The 27,795-nt window shown below is 34.8% G+C and overlaps 1 protein-coding gene across 14 annotated transcripts in view; it reads left to right on the top strand.

The window, feature by feature from the left end:
- The window catches only part of LOC138324628 (phosphatidylinositol-binding clathrin assembly protein LAP-like), a 65,454-nt gene that overhangs the window by 10,458 nt on the left and 27,201 nt on the right, over nucleotides 1–27,795 (top strand). For all 14 annotated transcript variants that reach the window (XM_069269670.1, XM_069269671.1, XM_069269669.1 and 11 more), the window contains exons 2-8: nucleotides 11,925–12,067; nucleotides 13,462–13,537; nucleotides 18,450–18,552; nucleotides 19,090–19,129; nucleotides 20,011–20,067; nucleotides 20,589–20,700; nucleotides 23,338–23,444. In XM_069269670.1, coding sequence (XP_069125771.1) covers nucleotides 11,925–12,067; nucleotides 13,462–13,537; nucleotides 18,450–18,552; nucleotides 19,090–19,129; nucleotides 20,011–20,067; nucleotides 20,589–20,700; nucleotides 23,338–23,444 — 638 coding nt within the window. The remainder of the gene's footprint in view (nucleotides 1–11,924; nucleotides 12,068–13,461; nucleotides 13,538–18,449; nucleotides 18,553–19,089; nucleotides 19,130–20,010; nucleotides 20,068–20,588; nucleotides 20,701–23,337; nucleotides 23,445–27,795) is intronic.

A 27,795-nucleotide genomic window follows, 5' to 3' on the forward strand; every position in this document is an offset into this window, starting at 1 on the left:
GCATAAGAGGGGGAATGGGGGCATATACGCACTGATACTGTTATCTTGATATATATACATTTATGTATGTCTATAAAGTTCCTTCCCAACCTTTACATGTCCTACTTCCATATATTTGAAAGCAACAGTCATTATTCCAAGTGTCTTCATTATTTTGTCCCCAGCCAATATGCAGTTTCAACACTTCAACTTTTTCAACTCTTCGAAAAAAATAACCTTTGGTCTGTGGTAGTCTAGTAGTTCATGATTATTGTCTTGCTTTTAGCCATTCAGTATTGAAGCAAACTTAAGACCCATATTGAGTAGTAGCCAGCCGGTACTGAACCAAGTTTGATGGTTTTTCTTCAGGAACTATGACTTTCTCTTATTACCACCAAACTGGACTATTTCTCTTTAGCTACTTTATAGTGCAAAACACAAGCAAACAAATGTTTTGTTTAAGGAATCTTATTCCAAGAAAATAATACTAGAACTACTTGGACCTTCAAAGCAACCTAGGCCTCTTGGATGTATGATTGCATTAATTGATAACTCATAAAAAGGAGACCTTTCAGGTGTCATTTATTATACATTAAAATCATCTAAGAACACAACAGTTTATATTTTGTGGATCCTGTTGTAGCATGGTCAATAAGCCACAAGATTATATTATATATATTACACATGACAGAAAAGATAAAATAAGTATTGATATTTACATGGTAATAATCATTCCTACCGGACACTGTATGTAACAGTTCACAGATTTCCACCAGTAACTCTCATTGATTTGTAATGGATTTGTTTTTGTATCATTTTAGGAAAAAATTATTTGAGAAGGAAACTTTCAAGAGTTAACTAGATTTGTGCATTTTCTTGGGAATTGTACTGATTACATTAGCCACAAAACTCCTTGTTAAAGTTTTGGATATACTCTAAGACAATTATACATTAGTTCTTCTTCAATTAGCAACAGTACAACAGAAGCATTACCGTTGTAAGGGGTCCTGATGACAGTTAAGAACAACAGACTTGAGTTTGGAGAACTCATTTCCGCTGAAGGATTTCAAACATATATACAGCTTATACTTGTAAAACTGTTTGATTTAAAGCTAACGCTTTCCATTAGTAAGCAGGGTTAACTTTGTAGCACTCTGATTTATTTGTTAAAAAATATCTAGGAGTTATAAAACATAATGCTCTGAAACTAGTACATGTATATTGATGCATTGTTTTAATGCAGGTTCAGAGATGTTGATAAGGTGTCTTGTTTTGGGGTAGGTGTCTTGTCTAATCAAGCTTGACATAGGGAAGTCGTGTCTTGTCATAAAACAGCAGCCATATTTTATCAGAGGACAGATATGTCTTATTGAGGGGAGGTGTATCTTGGTATTGACCATGTGTCTTTTGTAGGGACAGATGTGTCTTAATGTAGGGGAGATGTATCTTGGTGTTGATCATGTGTCTTTTGTATGGACATATGTGTTTTACTACAGGGGATATGTATCTTGGTGTTGATCATGTGTCTTTTGTAGGGACAGATGTGTCTTATTATAGGGGATATGTATCTTGGTGTTGATCATGTGTCTTTTGTAGGGACAGATGTGTCTTATTATAGGGGATATGTATCTTGGTGTTGATCATGTGTCTTTTGTAGGGACAGATGTGTCTTATTATAGGGGATATGTATCTTGGTGTTGATCATGTGTCTTTTGTAGGGACAGATGTGTCTTATTATAGGGGATATGTATCTTGGTGTTGATCATGTGTCTTTTGTAGGGACAGATGTGTCTTATTATAGGGGATATGTATCTTGGTGTTGATCATGTGTCTTTTGTAGGGACAGATATGACTTACTATAGGGGATATGTATCTTGGTGTTGATCATGTGTCTTTTGTAGGGACAGATGTGTCTTATTATAGGGGAGATGTATCTTGGTGTTGATCATGTGTCTTTTGTAGGGATAGATTTGTCTTATTGTAGCAGAGATGTATCTTGGTGTTGATCATGTGTCTTTTGTAGGGACAGATTTGTCTTATTGTAGCATAGATGTATCTTGGTGTTGATCATGTGTCTTTTGTAGGGACAGATGTGTCTTACTGTAGGGGAGATGTATCTTGGTATTGATCATGTGTCTTTTGTAGGGACAGATTTGTCTTATGTAGGGGAGAGGTATCTTGATGTTGAGCATGTGTCTTTTGTAGGGACAAATGTGTCTTACTACAGGGGAGATGTATCATGGTGTTGATCACATGTCTTTTGTGGGGACAGATTTGTCTTACTGTAGAGGAGATGTATCTTGGTGTTGATCATGTGTCTTTTGTAGGGACAGATGTGTCTTATTATAGGGGATATGTATCTTGGTGTTGATCATGTGTCTTTTGTAGGGTAGTCATTTCCATTACATAATTTTTGCTTACCTATCTATTTTATATTTCTTTGAAAATTTTAGAATGTACATATCTTGAGTAATGACTTAAGTTTGTAGGTCAAGGTGATGAGATATATCACACCGATATGTTACAGTTTACTGGTAGAAATATTTGTAATGTAGGTAGATAAGTCATGTATGGATGCTAAGTAAATACAAGGTCGGCTTGTAAGCAAAGTATACTGTGTAGAAGGTTGGCTATTGGGCTAAATAAAGTTGTTTGATATTGGTTTTATTGCATCAAAATTTAACAGCTTAGGTCATTTAAAGATGGTCATGGTCATCTTTGTGTGTTTTGCATGATTTTGGTGTGTTGGTGGACTGGAATACATTTATTTGTCTCCTGATTGTATTACAGTATTGTTGTGTGCCTACTTTTATAGTGCTATCTCACTGAAATCTACTGCTGAAGATAATAGCAGCCAGTCACATTATAACTAACAACAGGTGATCTGGTCCTTCTCTGTTTCTATGTGTTTTAGGAGACAGCAGGATATTACTCACTATATAGTGTTGTCTCACCGAAACGTACTGCAGAAGACAATAGCACATCACACTACCCAATCATGTATAACGGACATCAGGTGCCAGTCATTTGTCAAAAATACTGAACATTATTATAACAAGAGTGTCTGCCATAGGCTATGATATGTCTTGTTCAGGGGATGATAAATTTAAACAAAAGGTCTGTACTCATAGGGGCAAACACTTTAAACAATGTGGTGAATAAAAAAAAGTTTTCAAGTTTATTGACCTCATAAATTACATATGTTCTATACTTGCGTTGGCTTTATAATTGTATTTGAGGTATATAACTATGACCACATGAATGACTATTATATTTGGATGATGTGCTCAGTCCTTTACTTCCTTCCTTCTACGTCCTTCCTTATAACTTCCTGTCTTTGTTGGGTACGTCTTTACTGTTAGCTTTTTGGGCAAACACGACTGTGTTTTGTTATATAATGATCTGGACCTGCATGTTAAGCTGAGACACGTTCATGTTACAGATATTGGTAAAAAAACGAAGCTGACTTTTCATTTTTATGTATACAGAAAAAAATTTCTTATCATATTAAAGATGTTTTAAGTAAAAAAATGTAAGAAATTAAAATTTTATATCTTCAATTAAAATTTCTTACTGATACTAACTCCATTTCTCTCATCATAACAATGTTTTTTTAGACATTTTTCTTTCAAAATTAAATTAGTTAATTTTACTATAACATGCGTTCTACACCTCTGTTGAATTGGCCAAACCGATGAAGTTCTTTTATTCAATATCTCTAAAAAGCTGCTTCTTGATCCTATAGCTAAGTACATATGACTAGGGCATCAATGAAAGCATATACTCACATCATTGTTATCAATGATAGAGTTGTTTTGGAATTACTATGCTGTTTACTATTGATGATTATTGTCATACGTTTTGTTTACTTACAATCAGTAGATATTTGATCTGGGGAAGAACAAATTGATCTAGATCTATTTGATTCCAATATATGCCAGTAATGAAAACATAAAAATATTGGAATACAGTCAAACCTCGATGATTCGAACTTCGATGAATCAAATTTCTCGCTGTATCAAACTTTTTGTTTGGTCCTGAATTTCTTCACTATATAACATTACTAACTTACCAATGTATGAATCAAAGTTTTATGAATCAAAGTTCTCGATGTATCAAACTTTTTTCATGGATCATTTGTTACAGAATCATAGGTAACTGACACTCAATGATTCGAATAAAAATTTACCTGTACAGATCAGGTGTTCGCCGATACCCTGCGGCATGCTGTCATACGTGCACCTAGCTGTCTTGCAACGGCCCTTCAGGCCGCCATCTTGGATTTTGACAATTGAACTTTGTTACAGCTATTTCTCAGAAAGTACTGAAGGGATCTGTCTCAAATTGCATGTGCAGATTCCCCTAGGGATCTAGTTGTGCATATTGCATTTTGGGACCGATTGATTTACAAGATGGCCGACAGGCCGCCATCTTATATTTTGATAGTTAAAGCTTGTTACCACTATTTGTTAGAAAGTACTCAAGGGATCTGTATCAAATTGCATGTGCAGGTTCCCCTAGGGGTCTTGTTGTGCATATTCCTTTTTCAGACCCATCGGTGAACAAGATGGTTGACAGGACGCCATCTTGGATTTTGATAATTGAATCTTGTTACCACTATTTCTTAGAAAGTACTGAAGGGATCTGTCTGAAATTTCATGTGCAGGTTCCCCTAGGTCTCTGGTTATGCATATTGCATTTTGGTACCGATCAGTGAACAAGATGGCCGACAAAACGCCATCTTGGATTTTGACAATTGAAGTTTTTTTCCGCTATGTCTAAGAATGTACTGAAGGGATCTGTCTCAAATTGTATGTGCAGGTTCTTCTAGGGGTCTAGTTGTGCATATTGCATTTTAGGACCGATCGGTGAACAAGATGGCCGACAGGTAGCCATCAAGGATTTTGATAATTAAAGTTTGTTACTGTTATATATCTCAGAAAGCAGTCAAAGGATCTTTCTGAAATTTCATGTGTAGTAATATGTAGTAAAAACTTGAAAAGCAGAGAAAAGATCCCTCTTGCCTTTTTCAGACAAAGATCGTTCTTAGGTGGGCGCCAAGATCCCTCTGGGATCTCTTGTTACAAGTAGCGTTATTAAATCATTATTACGGCAAAGATACAGTTAGTAGTTTTTGATGTTTGCCGCCGCCATTGGTAGCGGTTTGTAGAAATTACGTAACGGTAAATAGCGAGCCACATTATTATTAACTCATACTCAAAACTGTTACATTGCAAAACTTTGGCAAAAATACTGGGGCAAATCGATCATTCTAAATCGAAGTATTTTGTAGGTGTTGTAGCGCTTTCGGTTCCTCCTTTTTCGTGTTGTTTTTACAACGTGTTTTCGTTTCTATATTCATACCGTAATATTAACCATAGCTTAAATAGTCACCAAACGAACACATGTACATGGGTTAGGCCTAGTACACGTCTTGTTTATAATATACATATGTATTGCTAACGATAGCAATAGATGTGATTAATTGCATACTTCGTTTTTATTTTGTTTTGCTTGCGGTAAATACAATGATTATAAAGTTTACGGAACGGAGACGACATGTACACAACTACCTTAGTTTGTCATGGTAAAAAATAACATCGGTCTAATTTCAACCACGAATAATTCGAAGTCTCGATGTTTCGAAGTTTTTCTGACGGTCCCTTGAACTTCGATACATCGAGGTTTGACTGTAAATTAAACAGTTTGGTACTTGATATTTCTGGAAGATTGCTGGTTGCTGAACAGAACGTTTTAGATAAAGGATGTTTAAGCCTTGATCGAGACGTAAGGTTGCTCTCATATACCATATAACAGCTCTATCAGGAGTATGGGCTTGGGTCAGGCTAGTACAGATTACACGGAACTGAATGGGCAAAATCTAATTTCATTTGAAATTGAAAGGAAACTTATCTGGCTTCACTGGCATTACAGTGTGTGTCTCCTGAGAATATTGGAGTTTCACACCTAGGCTTGTTGCTGACTTCAGATACTGGTATATAGAAGATATGGTTACTGTGTTAGAGGGCTCACGTTGGATCAATGATAATTATAACGGTCGCATTAGAAAATCTCTTGTTTGTTATATTGTTGATGTTTGTATATCTAGGTGCATAGTAATTACTATTAAAAGATCAAAGATATTACACACATCTGAAGATAATGATAATAATGCATTAGATTTCATTGTAATTTTTGGGACTTTTATCAAGACTTCATCAGTATAATGTATGTGACTTGATCTTGAATTCATCAATTTTTGCATGTTACTGATACTGAAATCTTCTAGAATAGGTCTTAATTCCTGACCTTGATGACAACTAGCTTCATTTTAGTATTCCTTGAATTGATTGTCACATGCAATTCATGTCCCATTTTGCATTAATTCAATGGTAACTTTTCCAGTTGCCACGGCCCACGTCAGGACTTTTTATCCAAGCAGTTCCTAATAGGTTTTTTTTTTAAAAATACCATTATAACGCTGATGCGGTGATTTCTTGAATATCAATAGTTTGTGATAATTGTATAGGAAGATTTCACTCTTGGATCTTTACTGTCATTATATGGCAACAGGACCATATTTATTATCATTATAAAAGTACCGGTATCTATTGGTGTATAAAATGGTCAGACATTGATTGTGTGCAGGAGAGTTCCATAGGAGAGATGGTGAGTTAGATCAATACTCAGAAACCCTACAGAGAGGTTTAATTTTGTGTTGTCTTACTCAACTGGGACACTACCGGGTATACACAATGCTGTATTCGGCATGAAATTGGTCAATTAGCTTGATGCCAAATGAAATAGATTCGGTACTTTATTAGTGTTTGGTGTGGATATAAGCTTGGATATGTGTACATACTTAGGGGAATTTACTTACACCTTACTTACACCTTACTTGTCCCTGCAGATATTGTATTTCTAAATTGATTTATCTTCTCTGATGAATTACCGGAATTTGACAATGTCATTATAACAATGCATATATCTATACATTCTGTAGAGTGATTATGTATGTTAGAATTAGGATGGGAAATTTGACAGTTTTATTTAAGAGGGCATTCTGTCTGATGTCACAAAACAATATCTTTATTGTCTTTATTAGCCCACCAACGTCAGATGATATGATTTTCGAAATAATGGGATATGAATTCAAACATTTTTGTGGCTGAAAATTAAAAAGAAAAAGTTATCTAATGAATTTCTAAAACTGTCCAACACAAGCTGATTCTTTTTGTTCATTTTGATATTTTGGTGTTAGCATAATGATGTAAATTATGCTTTTATCTAAGTTGTACGTCATTGTGAAATTATCGTATTATTTTAGGACTTCAGAAGTATCTAAATAAAGATTCTAGTAGTCACATCCATTAAAACTTGACAGACGTAGTATAATAAATACACGGCTCACTTAACATCTTTAATATGTCTTACAACAGGTACATCTCATACAGAAGTACTGGACTGCCAGATATACCGGTGCATTATCAATGAAACGGCACATAGATCCGCACATGGGTTCGGCTATAGCGCTGCTCCCTGAGTTCCACTGTTAATAATTAATAGGTGCTATGATTGTATTAGTAGAAATCTAGACAACCCCATCCTCACACAAATACTACATTCTGAGTGATAAAACTAAAAAAAAAAAAAAAAAAAAAAAACATTTGAGAAATCAATAATGTGTGAGAGAATTAGTAGTAATTGTGGCTAAGGTTTATGATCCAACAACAGGCTGAGATGAGGGGGGAGTTTATTATGTGGTGAAGCCAGTTCCACCTTCCTTGGCTAGTATAAGGGACGTCTCCATTACTTTCCGTTCTTTGTTTATGGTCCCCCTGTGTGCAATGTGGCTCGTTCATACATCAGAGTGGTGCAAATGTATTTTTGGCAACTTCTGCTGCTGATGTTGTCAGCAAATATTTCTTTAAAAGGAGAACAGAATCAAGAACAGAAGCCAATGGCATTGCATATATATATTATCGAACCTGTCAATAAAGACCACCAAAGGGGCAATGAACAAATGGTCGTTATAGCCAAGTGGTCTTTATACACAGGTCAAAATATGTTGAAATTGTCCTTTTAGGATGCCAAAGAAGTTGGTCGTGGTCTTTATTAAAAGGCGTGGCTAATTAGGCATTGAAAAGAAGTAAAAATATCAAAGTGTTAAGGATGTTCTATCCAAGACTCTTATAATACACCATACTATGAAGGCAACACCAATCTACAGACAATGTGTATGTCTTTTGTCTGTAGACAGGCCATTTCCATTGTCTTTGATGTATTGGAGCCAATTTTATGTTAGAGTTGTCTGCAGAATTGAAGGCCTATGTCCCCCAAACATGAAGTATAAGCAAACAGCTGTCTAGACAATATCTACATACTCACTGTATTAGCTATAAGGAATGACCACAGCTACATTATATTCAGAGCAACTGTTTCATACAACTGCAATTTAAGTTTAGACCTCAATGTGTATTTCATAATGAAGATGATCAAAAGATATTAAATCTATACTTAGAGGCATTGTATGTGTGATCAGGTAGATTTACAACTAACTGTTTCTGATATAGATTTCATGTGTGAATTTAGTTATTTAATGATGTTCAGGGGTAAAAATTTGAACTGAATCGTCCTATCTGTGAAAATCCTTTTCAGAAGGATATCTAGCTAGCTTAATCAGTATACCACACAGAACTAGATGTAAAGTATGTTGTTGTCATTCGAGACTTTCTCTAAGTTAAGAAATGATTTACATACATCTATGTCTTAGCTTGCTTGGGAAGCTATATACTACCAAATTGACTCACTAATTATTCATGATATGATCAAGTGCCCTTGACACTCATAGGAAAGTGCTACTGAAATTGAGGTCCCCAGAGGTCCTTGATATGACTCCATATGTCTATCATGTGACCTCTCAGCTAACTGTCATATGACCTACCCCCCTGTGAGCCAAGTGGACAGTTTGTTGGACAACATGAAGATCTGATTTGTAGATCAATTGTTACCATTGATGCGGCCTGTATCTATCGTGACCGCGGGGCCGTGTTGAATGGCTCCTGTGTTGAGTGCCACATCAGAGTGGATATCTGAATGTATACCAGTGGATGGTATTGACTTGGAGTGGCATGTTTGGCTACAACCTTGCATTGGCTGTATATACGTATATATATGTAGTATACCCAGTGATCAATACCACCACAAATTTGATTACTTGGTTTCTTCCTGAGCTGGAATATTTTATTGATAGAACTGTCAAGTGCTCATTTGTAGCGGGAAAAGCTCCCATATTAATGCTGAATGGTACTTCGCTAAGTGTCACCCAGTTTCGCGTAGCAGACTTGGGTAGAAGTCACAGGTCGTATAATAACATTCACCAGTTCAGCGTGTTTCTGACATTTATAAAGACGATTGTAGGTTGTAATAAGCTGGTCGAACAAATCATTCTGCCTTTCTTTGAATGGTCAGTCTTCATTTACACTTGTTGGCCATAAAATGGTTGATATCTTTGACCTTTCAGCAGATTGGTCAGAAACATTTATATCTCAATATCAGCAGCGTCTCCGAAACCAATTGGGAATTGGGTAGAAAATGAAAGAAAGGTATAATTACTGATAAATTGTTTTAGTATGTAAAAGATGAGAATTTGATATACAGAGAGAGTTTTGTTTAATGTCCTGTTTCCGCTATGTAACAGGATATCTGCTTAGGTGACAGTTAAACATACCTAAATTAGGTGACAGTTAAACATACCTAAAACAAGGTTTTAATTAGGTGACAGTTAAACATACCTAAAACAAGGTTTAAATTAGGTGACAGTTAAACATACCTAAATTAGGTGACAGTTAAACATACCTAAATTAGGTGACAGTTAAACATACCTAAAACAAGGTTTTAATTAGGTGACAATTAAACATACCTAAAACAAGGTTTAAATTATAGGTGACAGTTTAACATACCTAAAACAAGGTTTTAATTAGGTGACAGTTAAACATACCTAAATTAGGCACAGTTAAACATACCTAAAACAAGGTTTTAATTAGGTGACTGTTAAACATACCTAAAACAAGGTTTTAATTAGGTGACAGTTAAACAAACCTAAAACAAGGTTTTAATTAGGTGACAGTTAAACATACCTAAAACAAGGTTTAAATTAGGTGACAGTTAAATATACCTAAAACAAGGTTTTAATTAGGTGACAATTAAACATTCCTAAAACAAGGTTTAAATTAGGTGACAGTTAAATATACCTAAAACAAGGTTTTAATTAGGTGACAGTTAAACATACCTAAAACAAGGTTTTAATTAGGTGACAGTTTAACATACCTAAAACAAGGTTTTAATTAGGTGACAGTTAAACATACCTAAAACAAGGTTTAAATTATAGGTGACAGTTTAACATACCTAAAACAAGGTTTTAATTAGGTGACAGTTAAATATACCTAAAACAAGGTTTAAATTATAGGTGACAATTAAACACACCTAAACCAAGGTTTAAATAAGGTGACAGTTAAACACACCTAAAACAAGGTTTAAATTAGGTGACAGTTAAACAAACCTAAAACAAGGTTTAAATTAGGTGACAGTTTAACATAAATAAAACAAGGTTTTAATTAGGTGACAGTTAAACAAACCTAAAACAAGGTTTAGATTATAGATGACAATTAAACATACCTAAACCAAGGTTTAAATAAGGTGACAGTTAAACACACCTAAAACAAGGTTTAAATTAGGTGACAGTTAAACACACCTAAAACAAAGTTTTAATTAGGTGACAGTTAAACATACCTAAAACAAGGTTTAGATTAGGTGACAATTAAACATACCTAAAACAAGGTTTAAATTAGGTGACAGTTAAACATACCTAAAACAAGGTTTTAATTAGGTGACAATTAAACATACCTAAAACAAGGTTTAAATTAGGTGACAGTTAAACATACCTAAAACAAGGTTTAAATTAGGTGACAGTTAAACATACCTTAAACAAGGTTTAAATTAGGTGACGGTTAAACATACCTAAAACAAGGTTTTAATTTGGTGATGGTTAAACATACCTAAAACAAGGTTTAAATTATAGATGACAATTAAACATACCTAAAACAAGGTTTTAATTAGGTGACAGTTAAACATACCTAAAACAAGGTTTTAATTAGGTGACAGTTAAACATACCTAAAACAAGGTTTTAATTAGGTGACAGTTAAACATACCTAAAACAAGGTTTAAATTAGGTGACAGTTAAACATACCTAAAACAAGGTTTAGATTAGGTGACAGTTAAACATACCTAAAACAAGGTTTAAATTAGGTGACAGTTAAACTTACCTAAAACAAGGTTTTAATTAGGCACAGTTAAACATACCTAAAACAAGGTTTAAATTAGGTGACAGTTAAACTTACCTAAAACAAGGTTTAAATTAGGTGACAGTTAAACACACCTAAAAAAAGGTTTTAATTTGGTGACGGTTAAACATACCAAAAACAATGATTTAATCTTGAAATAAAGTTAATCAACCTTGAAAGAAATTTCTCATTTTCAAATAAAGTTTTTATTCCTTGTTCTATATAAGCTATTTTGAGAATCATTTCTGTCATGTGAAATGTATGCAAAAAGGAAGCAAAATATCTAGATATTTTTATCAGAACACATTCCTTACCAGCTTACATGGGATTGCTTTCCAGGTCAGAAGGTCAAAGGTCAAGTTCATTGTTGCTTAAAATGGAAAATTTATTTCCATATGATGATTTATATTACCTACCTGGGACTGATTATACCCAAAATTCTTGAGGATTCTTCTTGTTAAAAGGTCATGTCATTGAAAGTTACAAAAGCAAAATGTACCGTATAAATGTTGATGGTACATAATTTCAATTGTGATTAAAAAAGTACATGTGGTAAGTTAATCCTTGGACATATAATTCAAATATTTTTCATTTCTTTTTAGATTTATTACAATGTACAAATGAACCAAACGTGTCAATACCCCAGTTAGCCGATTTACTGATAGAACGAACACAGCACCAGAATTGGGTGGTAGTCTTCAAATCCCTCATCACAATTCACAATCTCATGAACTATGGAAATGAGGTAAGTCTACTAGGATCTAGTTACATTACCTTGATCAACTACCAGAATTTTAGGAAAATTTAAATTCAATTTTGCTTTTAACGTCTTGTGTTTTGGTGATCTGACATTTGAACAAGTCAGTACAATGATAAAATATCACCATAAAAACCCATTATAGCAAATTTTAAAAAATGAGAACCCAATAGTCTATATATTTCAACAGATTCCTTGGAAGTAAAATTTCAAAATTGGATTATTGCTCAAATATGTCGGTTGTTTTAAGTCTTTTTAGGAACACTGATAAGTTGTTGTCAGAATTTTCGCTTTTTTGGTTATAGCAACAAATTGATTGGTAGAACCTTTTTAAAGAGACGGCCTGCCCTGGTTTTGTTTAAGTCTTTAAATTGTACAGCTGGAAAGAGGAAGCGGAAGAGTTTCTGGTTGCAAATTTAATCCAATATCTCAATTGTTTCCAAGGTTTGGCAATATCAATGGAGTTTATCGAGTGTTCAGGATAAATTCCTTTTAACTTGCAGTAGTGTAAGTGTATACTCCCAATTCGACCTTGGCAGTGTTACATTCTCCTATCAGCTAGATTGCTTCCCGAGTTCACTCTATCTAGTCTAGAATTGTACTCTTTGATAATTACTTCACAACTGTTCGGGAAAGTTCCACCAGCTGTATACCAATACAATCTGTTGTAGATGTAAAGGAAACATACATATCCTTGTCCTGGAGATGATATCATATATTGTTTGGAGTCATTGATAAGAAAAACATGCTACACATACTTTGTTGTATAGATAAAAACCATTGGTTTGTACTATTGATTATATAACAGTTCAGATGAATAGAGTATTAGACTTTATATCTTAACAGCAGCGTTTTAGGCCACATGTTTTAAACTATATCTGGGATATATAGTGCTTTTATGTCATTTTATAGTGCTATCTCACTGAACTGCCATATAACTGAAGCAATGAAGTTATATTCAATAGACAACATAGTCCAAAATAATCGAGATATGTAGATGTCATAAATACACAAGGATGCTCAATCATGAATCATAAAATTTAAGCCGATTTGTGGCACATGTAACTTTAATATGATACTGTTATTATTTCAATGGTGATTGTCATGAAATATAGATAATGTTAATGAGTGGTGGTAGGTTATTAATATTATATATTAAAATTTCTGCCTTCATAATGGATAAATTGCAGAACCAGCAGCTAAAAGCTTAACCAATCAAGGTAAATTGACCTGTCTACTCGAGAGAGAGAGAGATGTATTGTGGCTATTATTTACCAGGGTTTCATATAGATTTCAGAATTTTAGTATAACATTTTGAAAAACAATATGCTATAAATCTTTATAACAATGGTAAGACTATATATTTGCTATTATTTTCACAGAGATTTACACAGTACCTGGCCTCTAACAACTGTACGTTCAACCTCGGTGGATTTATCGACAAAGGAGGAGTACAGGGTATGTACACAATTCTAATTCCTGTATAGGAGTTATCTCCCCTTGGGGATAGTCGTTACTTTACGATGTTGTGAGTTTAACATCATTCCTTTGAAAGAAAATCGTATAATTTTTGCACACAAACGAATGACTTCATAATCAATATCTATCCACAAGGGCAGATAATTCTGTTATATGTAAAGGTGGAGTAACACCAAACTGCATTGTTCATGAGTAAATTCACTGAAATTAATGTTTAACCATTTACAAATGGGAAATGAAGTATAAATTGTACTTTGTGACAAGTATTCTCCTTGTCATGAGATCTCCTAAATATTTCTGTCCTTCAAGTACACTTCTCTGATATATATATAACTTATTGCATCACAGCTTACTTTTGTGGATTTCCTTGTTGACCCATTACAAGCTTTGTGCTAGAGTATGGTATCTGAATGTGTATGATACAGTTCTTGTGTAATAAAGATCTTAGCTGTTAGATCAACTAGACTATCTACAAGCACCTGTTGTCTTGTTATCATAAGAGTTTTACAACATCACGAAGCTTATAACCAGCTTAAAAAACCAGGGCAATTGTAAAATTGTTGGTGATGATAAAATAAGAATAACATCACATTTCTAAGTATTTTCTGATACTCGTTGTGCTTATTGATTCCTTCCACCTAAGTATACAAGTCAGTGAAAGAAGTTCTGGAGCTCAGTTTTACACAAACCCAGTCAACAAGCTCATGTTGGATGGGAGGTTAGCGATATACTGCAATGCTGCAACTCTTACAAGTCAGTTTATCTCTCAAATTTATCAAAATTTTATTCCTGAATGATGGCATGTTGGTAAAGCATTTCCACCCCTGTTGTAATAGCTGAATGTGTGAGAATTGGCAGCATCTCAAATTCTGGTGTTTGCTTTGTTTATTAAGGAAACTAATTGACATTTAAGTTTATGTAGAACATGAGGCCTGGTTTGACTTGGAATTGCGATGTTGGGAATCCTTCTTGCTATTGCAGGTGTGCTGGTGCCTTTTAAAACTGGTCATATATCACGTTAATTTAGGCAAAAGTTTTCTGAAACTGTCTAAGAAGTTATTTGTTAATGCTCAGCAGTTTAAGAGCAATGCACTTGCATAATTGAAAACCTTGCCATCCCAGAGTTTTGAGTTATGGCTTCTTTGGTTCTGCCGCCCATGCAGCTGTCCATATTTCTGTCTACAACCACCTTGTGCCTAATATTCTTTTTTGTGTCCATGATAACCATATTGCTGTAGAAATTGTTAAGAATTATAATAGAATTTGCCTTTTGTTTATTTGAATAACTGGGAATGATAACTTTAAAAAAAATAAAAAGTTATTGAATTGGGGTGGGGGTAGAGGGTGGTGGTGGGGAGACAGCTGGACCTAAATTGTTATACACCATACCCACTGGACGAATTCTCAGACTGACTCAGTGGGTATAGTACAGTAAAGTACATATGGTGCCATTTTCCATTGATGATTTAATTTGCAAGGGCCAAGAGAAAAACTTTCATTATGACCTGTTGCTAGTGAGGCTTATTTGCTTCAGGCATAACTCTATACTGCTGATATCTCTGTTAAAGTTGATTTACTGGGATTGAAACTTATTTATCCTGTTTGATGTCTGTAAGCAATATCAAAGCACAAACTATAGCCTTACATGAGCAGCAGTAGATGTATTTGTCCACTGGCTGTACTGTAATAGGATGATGGTGAGTTTGGAGTAATTGTGTTACCATGTTGTACGGCCGTAAGTACATTCTATCTCAACTGTGTAGGAAGTTCTGATGTCAGCTTTAACCTTTTGTCTGGTACATCTACCGAACCCATCAATAAAAACAATATAAACTATGTATAAACTATGTCAATTTATATGTGCTGGTCTGTGCAGAGTTTGTAATAGTGTGTTTCTCCTATGGTATATTGTGAACAACAAGCTGTAATATCTGTTATCTTTAGAAAGCCAGTCAAATCCTGTCTGTAAAGACCACCTAAAGGACAAGAAAGCAATTCTTTATAGCAAAGTGTTGTTCATGTACACAGGTCATATACTGTGTTGAAGTTAGCCATAGGGTGCCTAAGACCGTGCTGTCAGACCATGGCTTCTAGTCATGATCAAGAGATAGGTGGGGGAGCAGAAATTTATATTTTTATGTCTGGTTTATGTGGAATTTTATTTTAAAGTGTTTGTTTTCAATATAAGTTTAACATGTAAAATGAAAGTAGGCCATTTTCATCATATCCTAAAATCTATAGGAAAATGTATTATCATTCTGTTACAGTTTGTTTTGGTTTAAGTTTGTGCAGAGAAATTTATTTTCACATTTTCTTCATAGAAATATTTATACAAAATATTTTAGGCTTGTAAAAAAGAAAATTACCTTTATTTTAGGAAAGTTCCTTAAATTGACAGTTGCTACTTGATACCACATATCATTATTCTTGAGCCCTGTCATCAATCATGAATGTTAAATTTAACCCACACTGTTAAACCTAGAATACCTCCACACATAGCTTTTAGCTTGATTGGGTTATTATGGAAAAGTCAATGTAATGATGATTATGAACATCTGTAAACAACAACCTTGACCTTTGGTAACATCAAACAATATCTTTAACCTTGAATAACCTCTAAATCCACTGTCTACCTTGACCTTTGGTAACATCAAACAATATCTTTGACCTTGAATGACTTTTAGATCCAATGCCTATACCTTGACCTTTGGTAACATCAAGTAATATCTTTGACCTTGAATGACCTTTATCTTTAGTGTCTATATGACCTTGAATAACAATTATACAGTAACAGTATATGACCTTGAACGTATGGTTTCCACAAACCACCCAAAATTACCAGTGACCTTGACTGACCAATCTTACAGATTTACAGTCACAACTCTCTCTCTACAGCAGTTAATTGATTTGTTATTTTCTCAACCAAGTTAAATTTAGCGTATGACCATTAGGTTATTGGACCTGATAGAGCACACAAACACTTTGGACTTGGGAACAGTGGCCGTAAACATACATTTATCAATGTTAGGAACCTGACAAAGTGTTATATAGGCTGTCAGTTTTAACTAGCATTCAGCTTTATAGTGTTGCGTGTCCCCTGTACTGAAAAATGAAGCTAAAAGTAGCAGTGGGAGTCCTGTAAAATATCAACGATTTAGGATGAAGGCTTAAAACATTCAACCCTGAAGATGCAATAGGATTCTTTTAGTTCAAAGGCTGGAATAGTTCATGTTAGAATTTTAGGGGTGAATAAGTTACAATGAGTATAGTCCTTAGCTAGGCTGTCTTCTTCTGAATCAAATCTAATAGCATCATGTAGGTATGTTCAATACTGAGTTGTCAACCTTTATAACTTATATGTTACTAAATCAGATCTATTCTGTTGTAGCAAGTTGTTTCTTTAATTTTCTCACTGTATCAAGTCTACTGACATCTTACTACTTTACAGAGTTATTCCCCTTGGTGATGATTCAATTATATCTTGTATGAAAGTAGAAAAACTTCAGCAAGTCTGGATTTAAGTGAAGAGCTGGTGAATGTATTACTGTGTCCTCTTTACTGACCTACAGGGGAAATGGTTTTAATGGGAAATCTGAGTTTGTGTAAAAGGCTAGCTTAAGTAGGAGTTCTATATTAAGCACACAGAATTTTAATTGTTGATCTGTTAATCATAAGCCTACCTTAAACAAGACTCAGTAATTTTAGACACTCCATTGGTGTAAAATTGAAATTTTGTTTGCTGCTCAAATTGAATTTGGTTTTAAACATCTTCTTTTGTAATGTGCAATCCTTAATAAGGTTGAGTGTGATACAAAACCAGGTATAACTGGAGTTACCACATTTGTTAAGTTGTTAGGTCTTTGATATACTATCACTAGCTCTCCATCTAAGAGAAGCAACATGGGTACATGTGGGGCAATTAACTGTTACTTGCTGTATAGTTGGTCTATGCTTTTTTTCTAGAACTATTATCTTTCCTTACTGTTTTATGTTTCTGCAATTCATGGGCAAGGTTATCAAAACAAATAAGAAGGACTAAACCTTTACATCCAATAGATTGGCCCGAGAAATCTTTCCACTCGACAGGTGTTAAATGTTGATGTGATTGTATTAAATGATATGTCTATATATCTCTATCAGTGGTGGGGATTTGAATCATGAATGGCCTGACGACACCAGGTGAACCTTATCTGCTCACACTGCCTGAAAGGAATACTGTGCTATCCCTGTACTCCTCAGTGCTATTTAGGTCCTGTCCCACCATATCACTCCTGACTGTTTAATCCTCTGTAACAGCCAGCTAATTGGGTAAAACATCCTATTTTGTAATCACATCACCATATCAAATTCCTTTGTGTACTTGTTAAGGTTCTATTGACCCATATTGTCGTTTCTAATACATGTGTTGGTGTTGAAGTAATTGAATATGTCCCATAATGGTAACAGAAATTTAATCTAGCTCGCACCGAGTTCGTGCACTTGTGTGTATTGGACTTGATTGGGTTGCATTGATTAGTTAGACCTTTCTACAGCCAAGGTCACTGATTAACTTTACCTTTCTCCTTTCAAGGCTACTTTTAAAAATTGACCTTCAGTCAAGGTCCCTGAAATGGATTTATTGTTCTTTAGTCAAGGTCACGGTAACAACTTGATATTGCTATAGCCAAGGTTACTGATTAACATGACCTTCTCCAGACAAGGTCACTGAACAATTTGATCTTCTTTATAGTCAAGGTCACCAATGAACTTGACCTTTTTTAGTCAAGGGCAGTAATTACCTTTACCTTTTTAAGTCACACTTTCAAATTAACTTTTTGACATTAATTCTGTCATAGTATCTCAAGTAACTTTATTTTATTTGCTATTATTACAAGTCTTGCTTACTTTTCAGGTTATGATATGTCCACGTTTATCCGACGGTACTCAAAATACCTGAATGAAAAAGCATACTCCTACAGACAAATGGCATTTGATTTTTGCAAAGTCAGAAGAGGGTATGTATAAAACCAGGAGTAATGGCAACATCGATTTCTGTGAAACTAAACCCTAAATCATTTTAAATGTTTGAATATTCATGCAGTGTGTAGCTCCACATCATCTTTCATATGCAGTCTGTTGTCTATCTTTCGTAATTCTTATCATTCCTTCATCATCAAACTTCACTTGTAGGTTCCCTTCGTGTTCACTGTTCATATTTCTTGTACTAATTATATTAATTATATGTTGGAAATATTTTTTTCTGCATGCATTATCAAGATAAAAATTTGGATTGGATTCATCATATATGTTTAAAAACATCTTTCCTTAAATGTCTCCTTTTCTTTTACATGTGTTTGTACTTATATACATTGTATGTGTTTTTCCAAGGCCAAAAGGGCACACCTTTACCTTGTTTTGTTTTTGTTTATTCTGGGAAACTTTCCATTTGAAGTATTACTATGCATTTACAAGCAGAAAAAAATGTGGCCATAGACATACCTGTATGATCAAAAGATGTCATTTATTGATGATGAAACATTTGGTCCTTGCAGAAAAGAAGACGGTTTGTTACGCACCATGAATACAGAAAAAGTAAGTCCAGGAGATCATGTCTAGACAAGAGAAAAGTTTTTATATGATTGTGTTAGCTGAATGTAATTTTATCAGATAATAAATAGCAGGTGGCAAAACAAAGGAAGAGATATTGTTTCGCATGCAATAAGAAAAGAATGAAAGATCAAAGAATATGTGAATTCAATGATCATTTATGATTTTTTTTTCCCATAAAATGTTTTTGAATGTGTCTAACCAAGAAGCACAATTTTTCAATTGATCATATTACTGATTGAAAAAAGCCAGAATTATTCTTTGATATTTTGTTACATTTCTGCGGATATATTTGCATGTTTCGGTATACATACCTGCTGTTATCATAAATCATATACAGACCAGTGTTTTCTCAATACATGTGTTATGGCTGAGATGTGTCTCTCTGTAAAGGTTACAAGACATCAGATGCATGGTTGAATGATTCTGATGAGGTTTTGTAAATTGATGCTGTTCGTGATTTGTGTCGCTATTAGATGTTTAGACGGAGAAACAGAATCCGGAGAAACAGAATCCGTGTACAGGCCCGTCCCTGTAGTTATGACTCACAATATTCCAATCACTGGATTACCAGACAAATCACCTGTTTTATTTATGAACCAAACAGATACAGCATGGGAAATCTCAAACTGGATACATCAAAAGAAATGAGTCATTTTGTAAATAATTCTTTCAATTTCCCTCACAAATCAGATACAATAGTATAGATCAAGGATTTATTTAAAATCTTGAATGCTATGGAAACATGATACATCTTTGATCAGAATTTCAATACATTGTACTATATCTTTTTATCGGTATATGTATTACACTGCCTACTATGCCAATAAAACTACTGCTGTAACTTATTTGTTTTATCCTTTCAGCTATTAAAAACATTACCATGCTTACAGAAACAATTAGACGGATTGTTGGAATTTGATGTAAGTAAAAGGTTAACTTTAGAAAAATATGTAAAATTTTGAAGATATTATGTACTATTTATAAAAGGTATAAGCTTGACTTGTTCACTCCCTCCAGAATGTATTTTTCAAACTTTGTGAAATTTAGTGTGGTACATATCTATAAAAATAGTTAACAGATTGATTTCAAGCAATGCATAAAATTAAAAAAAAAAAAAAAATTATTTGGAATGTTTTTTTGTTTGTTAAATTTCCTGATTAGCAGCTAGGATTATTGATGTGCCAGGATTTGAAAGTAGGGAAATCTGGAGTAATGTAAGGAAAACTACTGACCTGTGGTCAGAACATAACACCTGCACCACATGGGTTTTGAACGTGAGACCCAGAGCTTGAGGTTTAGTATGTGGATGTCAGGAGAATCACTTGGCCAGATCATCTTGTTATTTTGCTCAACATCTATGATTTTATTTGATGAAGAAAGCACTATTAAAACTACATTAATGATCTTGACTTTCAGATAAAGATGTGTTTTGTATTTTCAGTGTACACAGAATGAATTAACAAATGGAGTAATTAATGCTACGTTTCTGCTGCTGTTTAAAGACCTCATTCGACTATTTGCCTGTTACAATGACGGTGTCATCAACCTTTTAGGTAAGTTTATGCTACGGACAGGCAATATGGACAGACTGTTACAGTCATGAACAGATCTATAATACAGGGAATGGATAGCTAAATGTTACTGGGAACACAATTACATGTTATGGGGAACACACAGTCACATAACACAAGGAACACACAGTCACATAACACGAGGAATACACAGTTGCATAACAAGGAACACACAGTCACATAACACAAGGAACACACAGTCACATAACACTAGGAACACACAGTCACATAACACAAGGAACACACAGTCACATAACACAAGGAACACACAGTCACATAACCCAAGGAACACAGTCACATAACACAAGGAACACACAGTCATATGACACAAGGAACACACAGTCACATAACACAAGGAACACACAGTCACATAACACAAGGAACACACAGTCACATAACACAAGGAACACAGTCACATAACACAAGGAACACACAGTCACATAACCCAAGGAACACACAGTAACATAACACAAGGAACACACAGTCACATAACAAGGAACACACAGTCACATAACACAAGGAACACACAGTCACATAACACAAGGAACACACAGTCACATAACACAAGGAACACACAGTCACATAACACAAGGAACACACAGTCACATAACACAAGGAACACACAGTCATATGACACAAGGAACACACAGTCACATAACACAAGGAACACACAATCACATAACACGAGGAACACACAGTCACATAACACAAGGAACACACAGTCACATAACACAAGGAACACACAGTAACATAACACAAGGAACACACAGTCACATAACACTAGGAACACACAATCACATAACCCAAGGAACACAGTCATATAACACAAGGAACACACAGTCATATGACACAAGGAACACACAGTCACATAACACAAGGAACACACAATCACATAACACAAGGAACACACAGTCACATAACACAAGGAACACACAATCACATAACACGAGGAACACACAGTCACATAACACAAGGAACACACAGTCATATAACACAAGGAACACACAGTTATATTTTATAGGGAGCACACATAGTTCACTCATACTTGTTACAGCTAATGTTGCTAACATTACGTATACAGCGTCAATGTTACACCAAACGACAGAATATTATAGTTTTGTGGAAGACCTTTTCTAAAGATTCGGAGGATGATAAGAAGTTATGAGACACAAATGTTGCTGAGTAATCGTGTTGGTGTGAGATAGAGGTATTGATTTACTGTGAATATCACAACTCTTATTTATCGACTTGTCACAGAGGCTTATCACTGCAGTTTTATAGTGAACAAGTAAATTAAATGATCTTAATAGATTTGTAAAATGCATTAAATTAGGAATTGGATTAGGGAATGGTTTCCTAAGGCGAGAATCAATTTTAGATACCATTATTTGGAGACATTTTATGGATTTCTATCTAACCAAGTATTTAAAATCATATTCAGTTTGCAGACTACTGTACCAATAGCGTGTCTCATTGTTTGACATTCTGAAGTAGGAGTTTATGGGTCCACAGTTTTGTCCTAGGTGTTTAAGACTTTTTGTCAAAAGTCAAAGTCATATTTACTAAAATAAATCTCCCTGTGACTTTTTAATTTGAATTGAATTGAGTTTTATTCAGTATTTAGCAAACAAGTATTTAATGCATTAACAGTTCAAGGTTATCAGGAAATGTCAAGGTCACTGATGTTTTATAAAATGCAATAATTTGAAAGCACAATAGTAAGACTTTTTTAAAAATATTGTTAATTCTTCTTTAAAATATAGCAAATTAACAAAAAAAAATACATATACACTATACACATGGATTTATTTATTCACTTGATCTTTCTTTTATCGCATTTAACCAAATAATTCCCCAGGGCGCTTAAAACATTGAAAAAATGAAAGGGTTTTTAATAGGACCAAATTTGGGCTTACATTTCATAAATTATTGTAAGCTATAAATCAATATTAACAAAAGAAGTCAAATAGAGAAACATACAGTTTTCATACTTTCATTCTGTATTTAAGTCAATGTAAGTCAAATTGAGGACTGACCAGGGATGAAAATCTTCAGCTGATTGGTTGATTTCAGCCTTTTTGACATCCAGAAAAATCCAGAAAATAGCTACTTGGTACATGTAAATCCATATATTTTTCACAAAAGAGTGAATTTCTGCCTTTTTTTTTTAGATTTTACATTTTCATCTCTAGGACTCAAAAAAGGGGGAAGGATGCTTATTGGGTCGAATACAGTATATGGTATTTACAATCTACTGCAGTATAGTTAAATTTAGAAGACATGCTAGATTTTACTTATCGCAGAAGAACCCTAATACCTGTTGCTGAGACGGTGCTCTTTCAGTTCTTAATATCCCTGAGTTCAGAAATCAATAGGCGTAGCTAGCCATAATGATATTATGGATGTCTATGTGGCAATTTAACAAGGATAGATTAGATGGAAGTGTTTATAAATTTCAGTTACCTAGGAAACTGTTGCTTTTATTGTTCCTAAGGCGAAAGCTATTATGATATACTATGATGTTATTAGTCGTTGTGGTGTTGTGATGTGTTGATCAAGGCAATGTGCAATTAAATGAAAATGAAAATAAATCGTGGAATGCCTTTTTTCTGTTTTCAGAAAAATATTTTGATATGAATAAAAAGCAGTGTAAAGATGCGTTAGATGGCTACAAAAAATTCCTGGTCAGAATGGACAAGGTGTCAGAATTCCTTAAAGTAGCTGAGGTAAGTTTTACACCTACTAATGCCATCCCGAAGCTGTACCTACTCAACGCTTGTACCAGTAAACTAGCACCTGTCTGGCTCTCATTGTAAGTCTGGTTAGCTTTACAGTCCGCTCAGTAATATGTTTGATACACATTCATGTTCTGCTAACAAGACTTTGTACATGATGCGTACTCACATACAGTTACTTATAATACAATACAATTCCACACAGATATCAGTATGCTTACCAGACTTGTTACACTGTGTGTGCAACACAGTTATGTAACATACAACATCATACAAATATTTGTATGCTAATCAGACTTTGTAAGTGCGTGTATTCACATTTACTTTTCATCCAAATCTACGTTGACATTAGTATGCTAACCAGACTTTGCACATTGTGTGTAGACTCGGGTACCTACAATACAAAATCACACATATACTTGTATGCTAACTAGAGCTGTTATCGTAGAGAAAATGTGCATCGCGATATCGTCAAAATTTGACGATATCGTCACGATAATATCGCGATTTTTGCCGTGTAAAATATAAAAGGAATTTATGGAAATATAGTCATTGAAATATGTCATGTTTGGGGGACCAATCATGAAAGTACAATATAGAGTGTAATTTGTAAATAAATAAAGTGAAACATTCATCAAAACGAACGTTTATTTTTACAAGTCAATCAGATTCTGTCAGACAGTGCAATGTTTTTGTTTAAGAAAATCAATTTGTCAACATTGTCTTCGGACAAACTAGCCCGTTTGTTTGTTAAGGTGTTCCCTGCGCAGCTAAAGATCCTCTCTGACGGCACGCTTGTTGCCGGAACACACAGATATTGTTTAACAAACACAGAAAGATTCGGGTAGATGATTGCCCGATCTTTCCACCATTGTAACGGATCGGAGTTTGTGTCGGGTGGTGATCTAGTGCACTCTGATATGTACCTTTCTATTTCCTGACGAATTATTTGTTCTTGTGTCAGGGATTTACGTTCATGTCTGATAAATAATATGTCACCCAGAAAATCTTGCAAAGTTGACGTGGTATCCATCTTCGCACGTTTTGGTTCAGGCTCCGATTCGCGGTCAGGCGAGTGATTGACAGTGTCTAGCTGAGGTAGTGGGGGCGTGGCCTCGGCTCCTGATTGGCTATCAGTACTAGTGTTGTCGACTGGTTCAACTTTCACCTTGATGGGACAGGTTTTCTGACACAAATCACGAGTGATGCTTTCCATTGTTTCGCCGTCGATAAAAATGTCATGAAATCGCGGATCCAGTAATGTACACGTGTTGATGAATAATTGGACTTCATCTGACTGATACCGAATATTGAAGTCTTTCAACATTTCATTTTTCATGTTTGCGATGATGTTAGAATCATCCTCACACGGTTGTAAGATAGCCGCGACTTTTTTCAACATCGGAACAATAATTGATGCTGTGGGGTTTTTTTCCGCGGACACGTACTTCGTTACGCTGTCGAAAGGTTTCAACAATTTGATCGCTTGATTGATAATGTTCATTTTTGTAGCTGTGAACACCATGCTCCTATCATCCTGTTTCCCACTGACATACAACACTGCGGAAACAGCAGGTTCTTGTTCCACGAAACGGGAAAGCATGATGAGCGTAGAATTCCATCGAGTTTCCACGTCAATCAGGAGTTTATGCTGGGGGATTCCGAGCTGTTTTTGTTTCTCTCGTAGTTGCTGTGCCGATATATGGCTCCTACGGAAGTGGGAAAATAGTTTTCTGACTTTCGCTGTCAGTTTTGAAATATTTTGAAGTTTAAGTCCCTTTTTCACCACTAGATTTAAACAATGCCCTAAACATCCCATATGAGGCCAGCCTAAGTGCGTTGAAAATGCACTCATCATATTAGCGGCATGATCAGAAACCGCAAATGGGTCACGTAATCCCCATTCCTCAACAGCCTTACTGAATTCATGAGCAATATTTTCTCCAGTGTGACTTTCGTGAACAGTTCTTGTTAACAACACATTTGAGTTGAGCTTAAAATCATCATCTATGAAATGTACAGTTATAGTCAAATAAGGATCTCCACTCGCACTGCTTGTCCAAAAATCACCAGTCACAGCATGTCGAGGAGAGCTTGCTAGTTTCAGTTGCAAAGCCAACTTTGTATTCTCATACTTCGGAAGGATGTATTTATCAACGATATGTCCTCGGCTTGGTATTTTATATTTTGGCTCTATTTGATGCAACATTGATTTAAATCCTGCTCCCTCCATGATAGAGATAGGCTTCAAATCTCCAACAATAAAATTGACGATTCCATTTGTGATAGACACTGCCCGCTGACTTTCGATTGGTAAACACTGCTTTCTGTCCAACACATTAGATAAGGTAGGTTGAAAACAAGTTCCTGTATTTTTCCCTGCAGCTGAATTTTGAGGATATCGAACGGTGTAATGATAACGGTTTAAGTGTCCATTTAAGTTTGTTGTATTGCCGCTATATTTTACAGCTGATTTACACACACGACAAATGGCAGACTTCTTATCCTTGTAACCTCCTTCATTATCTTTTTCAAAACCAAAATACTTCCAAACATCAGAAGTATTCCTTGACCAGAAATTTAAGAGATTATCGGCAGACATCTCTGATTAAAATGACACTTTTTTGACCTGGCTGCAGCAGACAAGCCCCTTTAACTGAAGTGGTATGACCCATATTGTATGCAGTAGCTATAGACGGATACCCGCGACCGCAGACATTTAAATAGGGGAGACAGGTTTAGGCTAAAGTGGACTAGTCCGACCGACTTTTCACACAAGTTGACACTACACAATGTATAACTGTGTTGCTATTTTAGTAAACATTGACTGATTTACCAACATTCGGCGGGATGCTTTCAAACATTGTTTAACTAAGTTGTCAACTTGTAATCAGTTTCCTTTCCAACTAACACATGATGGGTTACGTCTGACGACGATATCGTAGATATAAGTTTTTTTAACGATATCGTCGTCTCTTCTCTACAATCGTGATATATCGCGATGCCGATATATGATAACAGCTCTAATGCTAACCAGACTTTGCACAGTGTGTGTAGGCTCAGGTACCTTCAATACAAAATCACTATACTTGTATGCTAACCAAACATTGCACATTGTGTGTAGACTCAGATACCTACAATACACAATCACACATATATTTGTATGCTAACTGTTGCTTCTTTCCGTTCAATAGCTAATTATAATAGATGCACATGTCTGTTGTATGGTTAGTTTGATTATAATGGAATTTAGGTGGTTTCTGGTTGTACTAAAATGATAATTAATACCCTAACAAAATTGGACATGTTTGTATAGACTAGTATGTTTGAATTTTCTGTAGGCGGCCAGAAGCCTGAAAGATGAGGTAAACAAATCCATAGATATTGTTTTCGGCTGTGCATATATTAAGGAAACATGTAGAATGCTACCAGTTTTAATTTCAGCCTCATTTTTTTGCACATTTTCCTCACTCTTGATTTTAAAATACGACTAGCTTATACCTTGTACATGTATTGTCAAAATGTGATGTCAAACTGCTCTAAAGGAAATATATTTTCGACAAATAAAAAAAAAAGTATAATTATTATCAGTATTGTTTGTGATGTTATTGTTGTCCTATTGTTTGAAAACTCCGAGCATGTTATCACATCATATATCTGTGGGCGGTGTGTGTTTGATTCACTTCACATTAGTGTGTTTACATCAATCACAGAAACGGGAGCGTAAATCTTAGTCAGTCTGTCTAGTACTGTTGCTAGGAGAAACAGATGGTTGCTATGGAAGTAATTGGTAGTGAAATGTGCAAATTGTAATCAGAAGGTTATGAGTGGAATTCAGTTTCTGTATAAACTTATTTCTCATGATATTCAATTTCTCATGATATTCAGCATGTAAAACGTATGGCTTATGTGTAATACTGTAATAGTTGTATAATTCTGTCTCAATATCTGGAAAAGCTTAATAAAACTGGTAAAATTGATTGGTGAAATTTGGAGGAAAAGCCATTTAAAAGAAAATGTACTTGGAATGTGAATTCAATGGTGAAACATTCTCACTGACGAACTGTATTTACTCGGATATTCATTAGCGCTAAATCACATATAATATTGTGAGGCAACTACGGGTACTTTAAATATACAAACATTTATATTATATAAGATTTTTTGATAAGGCTCCTTAAATCGGCCTTAACTTCACGATCAGCAGGACCCAGTTTCACAAACATTCTTTAACTTAACAAAATTATTGTCTTAAAATTCCCAAGAGGAAAACATTACAGAAGTTTCAGAAAATAGTAAAGCTTTCTTATGGATAATTTTTAAGTAAGGGAAATGTTGGTAA

This window comes from Argopecten irradians, chromosome 1 (assembly GCF_041381155.1).
Source record: "Argopecten irradians isolate NY chromosome 1, Ai_NY, whole genome shotgun sequence".
Lineage (NCBI taxonomy): Eukaryota > Metazoa > Mollusca > Bivalvia > Pectinida > Pectinidae > Argopecten > Argopecten irradians.